At 56.7% G+C, this 13,881-nt stretch overlaps 1 protein-coding gene across 3 annotated transcripts; it reads right to left on the minus strand.

Moving 5' to 3' along the window:
* OAF (out at first homolog) lies at positions 1,234 to 11,946 on the minus strand. 3 transcript variants are annotated; one of them, XM_021375999.1, is made up of 4 exons: positions 11,528 to 11,946; positions 3,943 to 4,077; positions 3,237 to 3,417; positions 1,234 to 2,815 (listed from the first exon to the last, which is right to left on the minus strand). In XM_021375999.1, the coding sequence occupies exons 1-4, from the start codon at positions 11,825 to 11,827 to the stop codon at positions 2,541 to 2,543; spliced, it is 891 nt and encodes a 296-aa protein (XP_021231674.1). In that variant the 5' UTR covers positions 11,828 to 11,946; the 3' UTR covers positions 1,234 to 2,540. The 3 variants fall into 3 exon arrangements, with proteins under 3 accessions (XP_021231674.1, XP_021231676.1, XP_021231673.1); XM_021376001.1 differs by having other exon boundaries at positions 11,606 to 11,943; XM_021375998.1 differs by lacking the exon at positions 11,528 to 11,946 and adding an exon at positions 6,887 to 11,504.

Below are 13,881 nucleotides of genomic sequence, written 5' to 3' on the forward strand. Positions count from 1 at the left end.
TTTCCCTAGGTTCTATTTCCTTCTTCCCTCTCCTCCCTGATGCTTTCCCCTTGCTCCAGAGCTGGACAGCCCACCCCTATCCCCCGGTTGTCCCGCGCGGCCGCGCCGTTGTCACCGCCCACCGTCCGGCCCGGGATGCTGGCTCGGCCATAGGCGGCCCCGCAGTGCCCTCTCCTGGTCCCGGAGCCCTTCGGCCCCAGCTGCTCCGCTCCGCTTTTCCTGGCTCTTATATCGGGGTCGGTGTGGCGGCAGGAGGGAATAAAATCGCGTTTTTCTCCCCCCAGATCCCTTCACCTGGCATCAGCGAGGAGACACGCAGACAAGAAAGCGTGTCCCCTCGTGGTTAAGCCACCTGAAGCAGCTCTGTGATGCACAGAGGGACAAGAGAGGAGAGCTGCAGCCCTAAGAACACCTTGCCCAGGCCAAAGCAGGTTTCCTTTAACTCCATCCCGAGACAATCGCTCCTGGATGCCGGCAGATACGCTGCTGATAGAAGCCAGCTGCACGTCTGTTGCTTTATTTTCTCCACGTGAGCATCAATCCAGGACCCACCAGCTCCCATCCTCACCGCACGCACGCTCAGCCCACTCGTGCTCCCTGTCGGAGGGAGGGGAGCTCTGCAGACAGCAGCCGATCCCTGCAGCGTGGCCTGGGGATGGGGCTGCGAGCAGGGGCTGCGGAAAGATGTTACAAAATCCCCCCATAGCTCCTCCTAGCAGCCAGGATTTATACCAATGCTCCCAGCCAACTGCGCTGCCTCTGAGCCAGGATCCGAGCCCGGCAGCAGGGACAGCAGGAGCCGAGGCAGCAGGGAGCGAGCCCCCGTAACACTGAGCACGTAAGCGAGCTAAAAACAACGTCAGCCTCCCTAGAAATCACTGGGAGACACTCCGGTGGCTCCAGGGCAGAAGGGCTGAGGTTGCACAAGCGCTGCCTCCGCCTTCACCACGCTAGGGGGAATCAGCACTCCACGCTTCTCCTGGGTGCAGCACGGAGCGGGCCCCACCTCCCTCACCCCATAACCCCATTACCACTCATGGGCTCTGTGACTTGCCCAGAGCTCAGGCTCCGAGCTCATAATTACAGGAGGGGCTGCAGGACCACACTGACAACCCCCCCCTGCCCCCCATATCCTCAATACCCATGGCACAGGCTTGATGCAACAGCCTTCAAGTCAAGATTCCAAAGAGACAGACGACGCCGAGGTTACAACGGAGCCTTTTAGGCCAAGGATGCTTTAAAAAAAAAAAAAAAAAATCAGTTTATTTTACCTTACAAACGATAAATAATTTGGTTGGTTTTCTTTCTTTTTTTTTTTTTAATAAAAATAATCATTCAAGTGTGTCTCACTTCATGTTGCAGTATTAAAATACCTTTCCCTTCTCTCCCCCCCCACCCCCTCCCCATCCCCTTTAAGCGATCGATACAAAAATAATTGCGACCCTCTTGTTTTCTTTTTTGGTCAAAAATTCCCGGATTTTAGGCAAAAAAAAAAAAAAAGGCACACGGCAAAGGCTTCTCACCGGGAGGAACAGGGCTTCCCAACGGCCCCAAGAGCCCCCGTCCCCTCCCTGCTTGTTCTAAGTCGAGTGGAAGAACGCTCAGTGCTCCTGCAGCGCTTTTTGTCTGATGCCCTCCAGGTGCGTGGTCGCCTCCGGCACCATCCCTGCTCACACACAGGGGAAACCAAGGCACAGCAAAGCAGCACGGCTGCCTAAGAGCTCCTGGTGGAGCAGGACGCTGGAGGCTGGGTGTGGATGCGGGATGTTTTCTTCTCCTGTCTGCAGTGCCCATCTGGAAGCCCCCACCTCGTAAGCGAGCTGCTAGGGTGGCAGGTGCACATTTCTGGATGTTTGTTGCTTCGTGGGAGGAGAGTCGCAGGACCAACGCAAAAAGTTGGGCCTTCACTAGTCTAGATAGGGGTGAGTTAGAGCCCTTGTTACCAGCCCTTTGGGGCAGAAATAATTGCTGGGATATATCCCCCCATAGGAAGGACACAGCATCTGGTTGGATGCTAGGAAAGCTACAGGCAGGCTCTTGCTTTGGGCGGGCTTCCTGCCTTCCTTGTTCAGGGTTTGTGGTCCCATAACTCAGCTGTTTTCCCGTTGAGAAATGCTGTCGTGTCACCAGGAGGTGGCAAAGTCAATGAAGGGGTTTTGGTGGCAGAGATGCTGGATAACCTGGCCCTGCGGGACCGCTTCTCCCCCTGCCCCAGTGCAGCCGTGGTGCTCACAGCTGACCCCTTCACACCTGCTGGCTCCAGAGCAGGGCAAGGCACAGCCCTCCTGCTGCTTCAGGCCAGAAACTTGTGCAGGACAGCATCACTGCGCAGCGAGCTGGGCCTGCTCATCACAGCACAAGGCAGCATCGGGTCGGGACGGGGGGGACCAAAAGGAAAGGCACATTCCCAGAGCTCTGCTGGCACAAGGCATCGCTTGCAAACCGAATTCCTTCTTCGGAGCAGCCAGCTCCAAGAGGCCTTCAGCATCGCAAGCAGGAGGCAGACGAGCCGCCCCGTGACGAGGCCTGGCCCAGCTCTGCTAGGTCTCCTCATCCCAAAGACAGAGCTGCTTCTGCGGCACGTAGTAATCAAAAGTGTAGCCCTTCTGGCAGCTGCGGATGCCGCATTTGTAGGAAGAAACCTTGCCCGCGGCATCGCGACTCTTGCAGTACTTGAGCATGCACGGGTACCACTCGATGCTCAGCGAGTAGCTGCAGATGCACGGCTTCCAGCGGTCGGCGCACAGCTTGCAGCGCTGCAGGTCGGGCAGGTCGGATGTCTGCGGCAGGACCTCGAACATGGAGCCATCCATCCCTGTGGGACGAAGCAGAACTGCTCAGGGCACTCGCTGCACCAGCCTCGGGGTGGAGGAGGAGACTGAGGCTGCGCTGAGGGCACTCAACACGTGCATGGGATGGGAAGCACGGGTGGAGAAGGGGCGCTAGGGAAAACGAGCCGAAAGACAGAAAGAATGAAAAGAATGCATCTCTTCTGGGTGATCGAGCAGGTGAAAGGTTGCCTTGAGAACACCTAATTAAACTCATGTGGAGAGCAGCACAACAGCCAGGTACATGCTAAAGAACAGAGGAGCGCAGCGTGGCGTGCACACACCACGACCATGCAACAGCAAACAAGGAGTTGAAGCGTTCCGTGCCAACTGCTGGCAGCAGAGAGCACGACCCAGTGCCAGCTTGCTGACGGGACCACTTCCAGCCCAAGAGAAGGAAACTTTTACCTTTCTCCAGCCAAAATTTGACATCTTCTTCCCGGGTGTAAATTGCTTCTTTGGCCTCCGCGCAGACGTTGTGGATGTGAGAGCTCAGCTGGGCCCCTTTGCTGAAGTTGACGGCCACGTCCATGCTGAGATGCTCCAGGCCCCGCACCTCCTCCGCCTGCCTCACCGTCCTGGGGTTTTTCTGCAACGGATGAGATCACAAAAAACCTGAATCCCGGCTTCAGGAAATCATCCCTTGCAATGTGGCAGGATGTCATGCCAACATAGGAAGAAGGGCAAAGGGATGCTCCCCGGTAAGTGCACCTGCATCCCATCCGGGTGGAAGGCGCTTACAAATTTCTTGGTGATGTTGAAACTGACGATAGTTTCTTACTGCTTTGATTGGCCTGCGAGCACTTATCAGCGCTTTGTTGTGATGGATGCTCCCAAATCAGCAATTAATTCAGCGGACAATGTCAGGCAGGGGTTTTCGTGGTGATAGCTCTAGGCATTCGCTCACCCTTTGACACAGCCCAAATTACATCAGGCCTCTGGCTGGTCTACTAGTAGATCAGGATCAATGCTATGAATGACATTAGTTTAATACTGAGCCCCTTAAGCAGGAGGGGGGGAGTCCAAGGTGGGTCTAACAGAGCCCAGCCATGGGGCAGCTGCATGGGAAGCTCTAAGCAGCTCGGGATGGACCAGGGCTGGGATTGGCTCCTACCTGTCGTAGCTTGGCCATGGACTCGCTGGGGATGATCTCGTTGCGGTGCAGCCGCGTGACAAAGCAGAGCGCTTGGAACTGGCTCTGGCCCCTCTCCAGCTCCCCTAGGATTAAGGCACGGAAGATTTTCACCTCCTGACAGAGAGAGAATTGGAAAAAAATAAAATAAATTCACAGGGTGGGTCATAGGCCTTTGGCCTACAGGGGGTGAATGGAGAAGGCAGAAAGCTCCAGCCAAAAGAACAGAGTCAAAGGTCTCATACTTCTGCTACCTGAGCATTAAGTATCCGCTCCCAGCTTTCATCCCCCCAAGCCCGCAGCGCAGTAACCGGTGTCTAAAGAAGTAAGGGTTTGTTTGGCAATCCCAGCATGGCAGGGACAGGCTGCTGCCAGCTCCCACCCCACATCTCTGCTCCCTCAAGCAACATCTGGGGCTCGTCCTCCAACAAGCAGGGAGGACCAAGGAGCTCCTTCTGTCCCAGGAGGAGATGCTCGCCTTCAAACTCACCCCTTGAGGCTCTCCCATTACAGGCAGAGGCTGCCACATGCCACACACTGCTCCAGGCTGCTTCCTTCACCCTTCACCCTGGAAAAGCCCCGTGTTGGCTCCATGCCCCTCCAGGAGAAAAGCCATTGACCCCGAGTCAAGCAGCACAGAGTGCCACCACAAGGGTTTCACTTCACCAGGCTGCACTGGTGCCAGGAGAGTAGGTTTAAAGGGGAAAATTGCCTCCCAGTGTTTCATCTTCAAGCGTGTAAAGAAATAAACCACGCTAATGCCGCAGCTGAAGCGTGCAGACTCCCCCACAGCACACAGGCAGAGTCATGAGCGGTGTTAAACAAGTTCATTGGTGCTTCCAGTTTCCATAACGTGGTCTGTCCTGCTCGGGGCCACTGATGTGTGACCAGAGGGCAAGAGGAAGGGACTAGAGGAAGCACATCATGTGCAGGAAAGCAAGAGGGCGAGGGGGGAACGGGTGAGAGGATGAGACACGCTCAGTCCCAACGCCGTGCTGTACAACAGCACCAGCACTGCTGGGACTGGAGGACTTTTTCCAAGCAACAGCCTGACAGGGCCCAAAAAGCTCCAAATCCATCCCCCAGCCCACGTTACGTACCAAGTGAGGCCCATTTCTTCCCTCCCAGCTGCAAACTTCAGGAGCTGTAACCAAAGCCCTCTGGGGGCAGCTGGTCACCGCTTCCATCTGCCATCAACTGAATATATCCCAAGTCTTCGTTACAGCAAAGGTCCTCATTTCGCCAATGAACTAATAACAAGCTGGGATCAAGCACGGTCAAAACCTGCCCTTATTTTTGTTTGACAAAGATCACATAGTCATCATCTCCATGCATCACTTCGGATGAGCAGTCCCAACTTCTGAGAACAAATTACTCATTTCTGGAGCCAACAGCACGTGGAACAGAAATGAGAGCCATGAATTGTTAAGGCCAGAAGGAACCCATTATGATCAGCTGCAGCTGACCTTTGCTTCCATGGTCAATACAGTTTTGGCATCTCACATTCATAGCCACCATCCTCCTGGCCCCTGGGGTGCCCTGCTGTATGGCCATGAGGTCAAGTTCTTCCAGCCCTCCTGCCCAAGAGGAAGGAAGCCTCTCCGTGGCTCCAAGCCACGTCCCCTCCATGGCTTTCTCCACACCAGGTCATGCAGGCCACCACTCTCTGCCTTCCCTGTCCAAATAACAAAAGGAAATGCAACTCAGCGTGCATCTGAAACAGCTGCTGTCAGCATCGCGCTTCCCTTCCCAGGACAGGGGAACGGATTTTGCTGGATGCGCCTGTTGTGCTGAAAACTCAGGGCAACACCAGGAATCAAAGGGGATTTGGAAAGAAAGAGACACCGACTGCTTTTGCCCACAAACACGAGAGTGTTTTTTAATCACTGCCTTTAGTGCTCCGGGTTGACTGACACCTCTGTGCAGACATGGGAAACATCTGAGAGCGCAGCGTAGCCTGGGAGGCTCAAAGCTGCCGTGTTCTCCAGGGTCTTACAACAGCATCTGAAGGCATTTCATTTAAGTCCAAAAAATAAAGTAAAATCTAAAGGAAAACAAAAATACCATGAGAAAAGACAAGTCGGGCTTGTTTAAGTGGCTGGGGTTATGGCTGAAGCAGTGCAAAGGGGGAACGAGAAGAAAGCAAAACACCCCAAACTTCATGCTGACCAAGAAAACCCCAAGATGAAACGCTGAAACGTTCATGGAAATGCTTGTGATATTACTGCTGAGTCATAACTTTGTGACAGCTTTAATGGGGACAATCCCCCCCCGAGACAGTGGCATTGCAGGAGAAGCCCCATCGCTGTGTCTGGCCCAACTGTGCTGTTCTGCTGCGATGCATGGCCACTGCCTGACCCTGGCATCTCCTCTTCACCTTTGCACCATCAGCATTGGGTCTGGGAGAAGCAGCCATGCTCTGCAGAAGGGGAAGTGGAGGCTGACCCATCCTTTCCTCCACCCCAGGTTCTCTTTTCCCAGCTCATCTCCTCCCGTCTCTCCTCGTGCCCCTGGGCTCCCCACCTCCCACCACAGCCCCTTGTGCTGAATCAAAGGCTCCGCGCCCGGCTGCCCACGTACATCAAACAGCGAAGGCAGATCCTTATCTCAACCAACCCTTCCGCCAGCCCTGCTGACGCTGCTGCCTGCCCCGAGCCGCTGCGGTCAAAGTCTTCAACCCACAGAGACCCCGGGGAGGGGACGTGCCTCTCGTGTCCCCAGGGTGCTGGCCACCTCCGTCCTCCAGCAGCTCCACTCAAAGAGTTCCTTGGAAGCGCCCCAACCCAACAAAGGCTTCCCGGGTTGCTCTCCCTGCCCTGGCTATGCAGCTTCAGAGAGACCATAAACATACCATGCTTTTCACGTGGAAAGAGCCACCAAAGTGTTTCCTGCTCCCAGAGAGCCCTTCCCTCCCCAGGCACCTCACCTTGTTCCCACCAGGAAGAGCAGGAGGATCCGGTGCCAAGGTGGGTACCCAGCCAAGGCAACCCAGTGCACCTTGAATTCCGGGTTTCTGCAAAATTTCCCAGCAGGGAACAAGCCCCGACAGAGCATTGCCTCTGCAACGCGGGGACTCTCCGGATGAACTCATCACGGGGGTGTTGGAAATGATTGGCCCCGACCCGGGTACAGTTACAGCTATTGTTTGGCTTTGGACAGGACGGTGGTAAGACAGAGAACAACCAGTTCTGCAGCCACGGCACTGGGGGAACAGCAGCCTGGTAGGGCATGGGAAGAGCAGCTCCTCATCCCTAAAGGAGACAGAAAAGCTGCGCAGCCAGCTCCCTGCATGCATGGAAACAACTTCCAGCAAAGAATGAGACTGCGTGGAAGTGCAGAGAAATCACAGAGCTTCCTCCCTCCCGGCGCTGACCCCTGCCAGCTCCTCCAGGGGCTGCCATCTGGGGTGCGGGAACAATTCCGCCTCCATTTCCAAGCTGGATCCTGCAGAGACATACGAGCCTGTGTGGTCCAGATCAGAGCCCGGCGTCTCGGCTTCACGTGGAGCGGAGCAAACCAGTTCTCAGGGAAATAAATTATTTCAGTGCCTTCCTCCCCCCCCCCCCAACCCAGTCAGCGTCGTTGCCAAACTTCTCTCCCCCAGGGACATCGGCGCTGCTGCGGGATCTGGTTTTGTCTGCGCAGGGTAGGGGGCACAGGCAAAGGGAAACTGCTGCTGGGGCACTGGGCACCCCCAGCCCCACATCCCCTCCACACCAGCAGCCTCTGCTGCAGTCGTGGCCCTGCCTGCAGAGCCCCAGGGAACTGCTAGAGCTGGCCAGAAAGTTGTTTTGCTTGTACAGCGCAGCTCCACAGAGCGTGCGTTATTGCAGCCATGCTGGGGGGCCAGCCAGCTGAGTTACTCTGGCTAAGAGGGGATTATGGTTTAACCCCTCTTCTGCCAGAAGACGCTTTGGTGATCTGCTGTAAAGCTGAGTTTTCCAGCTCTGCGCCCTGCAGTGCTCGCAACGTCCTCTAGTTCCACATCCTCACGCTTGGCACTGCCACGTGAGGGCTGCCCAAAGGCGACAGCTCACTCTCAGAAGCCACTTCCGAAGCCGGATCCCGCCCCGGCAGCGATGTGCCCAGGGCTGTGCAGGAGCAAAGGGCAGAGCTCAGCCTGCAGCCACCGCATGCAGCACAGCCACTTCCCTGCTCTCAGGGGGCTCCGCCAAGGGAGCGTTCTCAGCCCCCTCATTACACCCTGGCACGCTTGGCTCTCCCTCCACATTGCCCCATCCCTCCCAGTGAGAGTTAGGAAGACCCCTGCTATCTGCTAGCAGGCATTGGCAGCATCTGTCCCAGATGAATGCAATGAACACATTCTCCAAGCTCTCCTACGAAAAGAGAAATGTGGAGGTCCCTGCTCCGTCCTGCCTGATAACCTCCTCCTGTGAGCAGCCTGCACCAGGTATTTCAGACAAGAGTGAAGCACAGCAACAGAGCTGGATGACTCTAACTCATCCCATACCCCTGTAACTAGAGCGTGCTCATCCTGCCCATGGAATAACTCCCCTTACATATATATATATATATATATATTTGGTATCTCTACGGAGGGCAAGAGACAGCTTTCCACATTTTACAGGTGCCATCTTTGGATGGGTGCTTTCCTACATCCCCTGGTCCTTTAGCACCTGACAGGATGGAAATTATTAACAAAGGAACCCACAGAGACCGGCAGCGCAAGGGTTACAGCACCAGTAGCCATGCTTTCCCCCTTGTGTCTCCAACACCATTTTTCCAGCAATCAGAAGGAAGAAGAAACTTCCCCCTATCTTTGTGCTGACCTTGGACTAGAACCACCCACTTTGTTCTCAGGCCCCTGTTTAACAGCTGGCACAGTTGTGTTTTTGAGATTAGACACAACATTTCGAGTTGCTGTCTCCCCTCCATCCTTTCTGCAATAAATTTTGTGCCTTCCAGCACTACATTGGCAAAGAACTGTTCTCATCACATCCTTTCAAACTGCCAGAAAAGAAATGGGTTTTTGCTATTGCGCATTAAGTCCCAGGTTGGGGTCCCACCGAGCAGGGTGCGGTGCCTTAAGGAAGGAGGAGAACACCCTGGTGTGCTCTGAGGACACAACTCCTCCAGGATCAGCAGCACAGAGCAGAGAGCTGAGCCATGATCTCACTGTTCCCCCTTTCTTCTCCAGCCCATGGTCTAACAGCAACTCTTTGTCAGCAAAATAAAAAATAATAAAGATCTGCCTTTGGACTGACCCCCTGCAGTTTAAGCCAGAGAAGTGGAAAAGCGTTTGTGCAGAAACCCAGCATCCTGGCCACAGCACGACCACACAGTCCGGCTTGGGAAACCCAGCTCAACAACCCCAGCTGCCTTCACAGAGAGCCTGCAGACCTTCCCTCCAGAGAGGAGAAGTTGTGTCATGCTGGAGAGACGAGCACCAGCACAGAACAGAGAAATGCCTGCCTGCAGACAGAGGAACAGGTCAGCAGGGGATGCCTGGCCAGGCAGCTGCTTGCTTACATCATTACTCACTGCTCCACACATTCATCTCCTCCATGTCTTGATGGCTTTCTTCAGCTTTGCTCCAGCGAAGACATGAAACAGAGACAGCCTGTCCCTTGCTGTTCTAAAGTTGAAGGTTGGGAACAGGCTGCACCAAGGCTGATGCTTGCAAAGCCTCCAGGGAGCATCGCCCGTGCGTCTCTACCAGGAGCCAAGGGCACGCATGGAGCTAAGGAGTCAATGGCTGAGATATCCTCAGAGAAATTGTCCGCAGGAAAAGCTCAGCTATAAGCAGGATGAGAGCAGGAGAAGAGCCAGCACACACATCACTGGGTTTGTGGGTGAGGTTTGAGGGCAAGACCCTGTACACAAGTGAAAAGAGCTGGAAGGGTCAACAGCTCGGGACACCAGAGCTCCCCATGTCACATCCCAGACCCCCCAAAGGACCGACCTAAAGCTCCACACAGAGTTTGGAATTCCCTTGGCCAGGAATGTGCTGTGGTATGCAGTTTTACAATCTGCAGGCCTAAAAGCCCTCCCAGTGTGCCATGTCTTCTTGGAATTTATTTCCCACCCCCCCCACCAAGAGCAATGGGACTGTTTCCCTGCATGTGTGCTGGTGTGCTCAGTGTCCCAAGTCACCACGGCTTCTACTGACATCTCTTGATTCTGCAGACAGCAAAAGGCCTTCAGAGGGACCAAAGAGGTCCACCAAAAGGGGAAGAGGCACCAGGGGAGTCCCTGGGAGAAGGCTCCAAGGTTCTCAATGGGTCGAGGCACCACTCCTGCCTATCCCACGGCTTTGAGCTTCCTCTTGCCACAAGCCAAAGTCCACCAGAGCAAACGGTGTGAGCAGAGGGCTGGAACAAGATAACATCGCCGTGCCACCTGGACAGCTGTGCCACCCACACGGCAGCACACAGCTCGTCCCTGGGCAATAGGAAATGTGCTGCATCCAGCTCGTTGAGCTCTGCTGTGCTGGCTCTGAAGCTCCCAGCTCCTGCTGAGAAGCATGGGATCTGCAGCTTCAGCTCTGTGAGCATCATCTCCTGCAGAGAGGCCACAGGGCCTGGGAGAGGACTGGGAAGAGAGGAGAGGGCTGGCAGTCCCAGATTGCTGCCAGCTGAGCACTTCCCATACAACACAGACACACACGTGCTCCCAAAGACAGCAGCCATCCATCTGAGGAATGAACCGCACCCCATACGTGGCATGGATAGAGATGCCCTGCAGACACAGAGAGCATGCACAGCCCATGCAGAAGCCACGGACCGGAGCTCTCCCCATCACACGGACACTCTCCTGCCCTGACTGCTCCATGCCCCACTGCTGCTGCCAAAGCCACGCAAACCTCGCAGCTCAAGCAGAGAGAAACAGACCTGCTGCACTCAGCTGGGCATGGAGCAGGTGTCGCTGCTCATCCCACTGCAATCTCACCACCTCCATTCCCCATGCACGCAGCCCAGGCTACAGGTGAGACTGCCTGCAAGATGCACATGCAGAGGAGCTCCGTGCAGGCTGCGAACAAAGACCCAGCAGTGCCTGCAGGTAGATGGACCTTCCTCCTGCGTGCACAGGAGCCCGCACTCCTCACAAGTGGTTATCATAGAACGGTTTGAGTTGGAAGGGACCCTTAGTGGCCACATGGTGCAACTTCTCTGCAGTGCACAGGGACACCCACAGCTCCATCAGTGCTCAGAGCCCCGTCCAGCCTGGCTTGGCTGTATGCAGGGATGGGGCACCACTGCCTCTCTGGGCAAACTGTGCCAGTGCCTCACCACCTGTAAAGAGCTCCTTCCTCATATTCAATCTAAATGCCCCCTGTTCTAGTCTGAAACCATAATGCCTTGTCCTACCAGTTCTGCCTTCTGGACCCTCAGCCAGGCTCTTCCTGGAGGAACAATGTCACCACCGCTCATCCCACAAAAAGCAGCACCAGAGCCCCGATCCGAGCTAAACCCAGCCGGGGCTAATGGTCCCAAGCACAGCTCTCGGTCTCCCAGCTAGGAATCGCCACCGGCAGCAGAACGCACTGTGAGTCGTTCTCCCACGACAGGACCGAGGGAGCGGACAGGCTCTCGGAGCACACGCTCACCTCGGGGAGAGCATAGCATCCCCGGGAGCGCCTTCCCAGAGCGGAGGGGGAGGGAGCGGGCAGAGCCCCCCACCTCACCTGTCTGAAGTCGGCGGTGAGGGTGATGAGCGCCCCGTCGGCTTTGCGCAGCTCCAGGCTGATGCAGTCGGAACCGCTGTCCGCTTGCAGGCTCTCCTCCGTCACCTGCCCGCCGGGCAGCCTCACCCGCACCCGCAGCTCAGCCCTGGCCGCGGGGCCGGGCAGCGGGGCAAAGGCGAGCCAGAGCAGGGCGGGCAGCGCCGGCAGCCGGGGGCCGCGCATCCCCCCGCGCCTTCCCGGGGCTCAGGGCAGAGCCGCGCGGCCGCCGCCCCCGTCCCGCATCGGGCGGAGCGGTGCGGAGCGCACCCGGCTCCTCCAGCGCCCGCAGCACGCTCGCCCTCGCCCCCCCGCCCCCCGGCCGCACTTCCTCCCCCTGCGCGGAGAGCCGTGCCTCGGGCCCGCAGCACCGCCCCGCCGTTAAAGGGCCAGTGCGAGCCGCAGCTGCTCCCCAGCTGGGCTACGGGGGGAGGAGAGAGGGAGGGGAAAAAAGGATTAAAAAAAAAAAAGGCAGCGAGCGAGCGCCCGAAGGCAAGGAAAGTAGCGCTGTCCCGAGCTGTCCCTGCGAGCTTCTGTCAGGAGGATGGAGAGGCACCTCCAGCGGCAGCTGGGCTCTCCTGTGCTTTTTTTCCCTTTCTTTATTTTTTCTACTCCGTGTCCCTTCCGTGACAAATAATTATCCACAAAGGACGGGGGGGGAGGCCAGCCCGAACGGCGAAGCCCAACGCTCCGGTTTGCACCAACGCACGCAAATCAGAGCCCCCTAAACACGCGGTGGCTGCGAATCAAATAGCGTTGACGTGGCTGCTGAGGCTCTCCCCGCGGCCAGGAGGCAGCTCTCCAGCACGCCGGAGCTATTCCCACCCCGAGGATGCAATGCACGGGGCTTCAGCCCCTCTTCCCATCCCTGGGTCACTCCGGGCTGCAGCTCGCGGCCCCAGCCCGCCCCGCACCCGTTGCTGCAATCGTTTCCAGATGGGGCAGATGCTGGTGAAGGGCCCCTTTGATTTCCAAAGGTCGCTCTGCGAACGCAGAGGTCACCGCGGCCGCGGGGTCGGGGTCTCAGGGAAAGAGCTTAGCGAGGAAACAGCGCAGAAATAAATAGAAACCGCCGCTTTAATCCACGCTTCCAGGACGAGAGATCGCTCCCGGCTTTTCGTGGGGCCTCATGCAAGTTGCAGCCCTCGCATTGCCACAGCCTTGCTTGAAAACTAACCGTGTCCTGGAAGTTCTCTTTGGGACAATGACGGCACAAAGAAATCGGAGCAGAGGAGAGAAAGTTAAGAGGTGCGAGCAGGGGAGAAAAGAAACTGCTCAGCTCTGACACAAAAAGAGGAGGGGGGGGGGGGGTCCCCAAGGTAGAACCGTGCCGCAAGGCAGCTCTCCTGGACAAAGGCTGCCAAGAAGGCCCCGCTCCCGCTACTCATTCAGAGGAGATTATGCAAAAAGACAGGAGGACCCCAGCAGGGGCTGGGAGGGAAAAGTGCCCGTGAGGTCAGCGGGCACAAATAACCCTTGGAAAACATCCAGTCAGTCTGAAGGGCCGTGCTCTGCTCAGCTCAAACCTGGGATCAGTTTCCCCATCGCACCAGGGTCACTTCGGGTCCGGCAGCGTGCAGCCCAGCCCCGAGTGCTGGAGCGTGGCACAGTCCCATGCCCACGTTGGAGGATGGTGGGGATGAGGATGCATCCCTCCCCTGTGCGGCTGCGGGCTCCTGGCTGCAGGTTTCAGCAGTGCCCGCTGTGTACCTGGAACCCAGGGCGTGAGGAGGAATTCAGGGCCCTTCTTCTCTGCACTGCCAAGCCTGGACAGTTGGCGTGGAGTAAGTGGGATCGGTTTTCCACCTGGTACCCTTCCAGAGAAAGGGAAATGAGAATAGAGACCCTCTCGGAGGGCTCCTTCCAGTGCCCAGCACCTTGCCAGGAATGCTGTGCTGCTGAAACAGGATCGAGGCACAAATGGACCTTGAATCTGGCTTGGGAACAGAAGATCTGATCCCAGCCCCCAGGTGAATAGGAAGAAAGCAGCCAAGGAGCACGGGAGAGGACAGCTACCACCTGTCTGAGGCTCACCATCAGCAGGGAACATCTGAGCAGGGTGGGGTGGCTGGGGATCACTGGCCATGAAGGGCAGCTGAGAGGAGTAAGCTCAGCTTAAAGACTGTGGGACAGGTCCAGGTGGCCAAAGCAAAGCTTCCCTGTTGTCAGCCTCTTCTGACTTTGCTGTCTGTACGTCTGAAGGGCTGCCCCATATTCGCAGTGTGTGCCGAGCTGTAGGA

Source organism: Numida meleagris, chromosome 23 (assembly GCF_002078875.1).
Source record: "Numida meleagris isolate 19003 breed g44 Domestic line chromosome 23, NumMel1.0, whole genome shotgun sequence".
Classification (NCBI taxonomy): Eukaryota; Metazoa; Chordata; class Aves; order Galliformes; family Numididae; genus Numida; species Numida meleagris.

Excerpts from the sequence above, each read along its gene's own strand:
- OAF (XM_021375998.1), bottom strand. The coding sequence starts at position 7,255 with ATGCATGCAGGGAGCTGGCTGCGCAGCTTTTCTGTCTCCTTTAGGGAT. Across the intron at positions 3,418-3,942 it reads CCATGGCCAAGCTACGACAG|AAAAACCCCAGGACGGTGAG; the intron begins GTAGGAGCCAAT and ends CATCCGTTGCAG. Across the intron at positions 2,816-3,236 it reads CAAATTTTGGCTGGAGAAAG|GGATGGATGGCTCCATGTTC; the intron begins GTAAAAGTTTCC and ends TTCGTCCCACAG.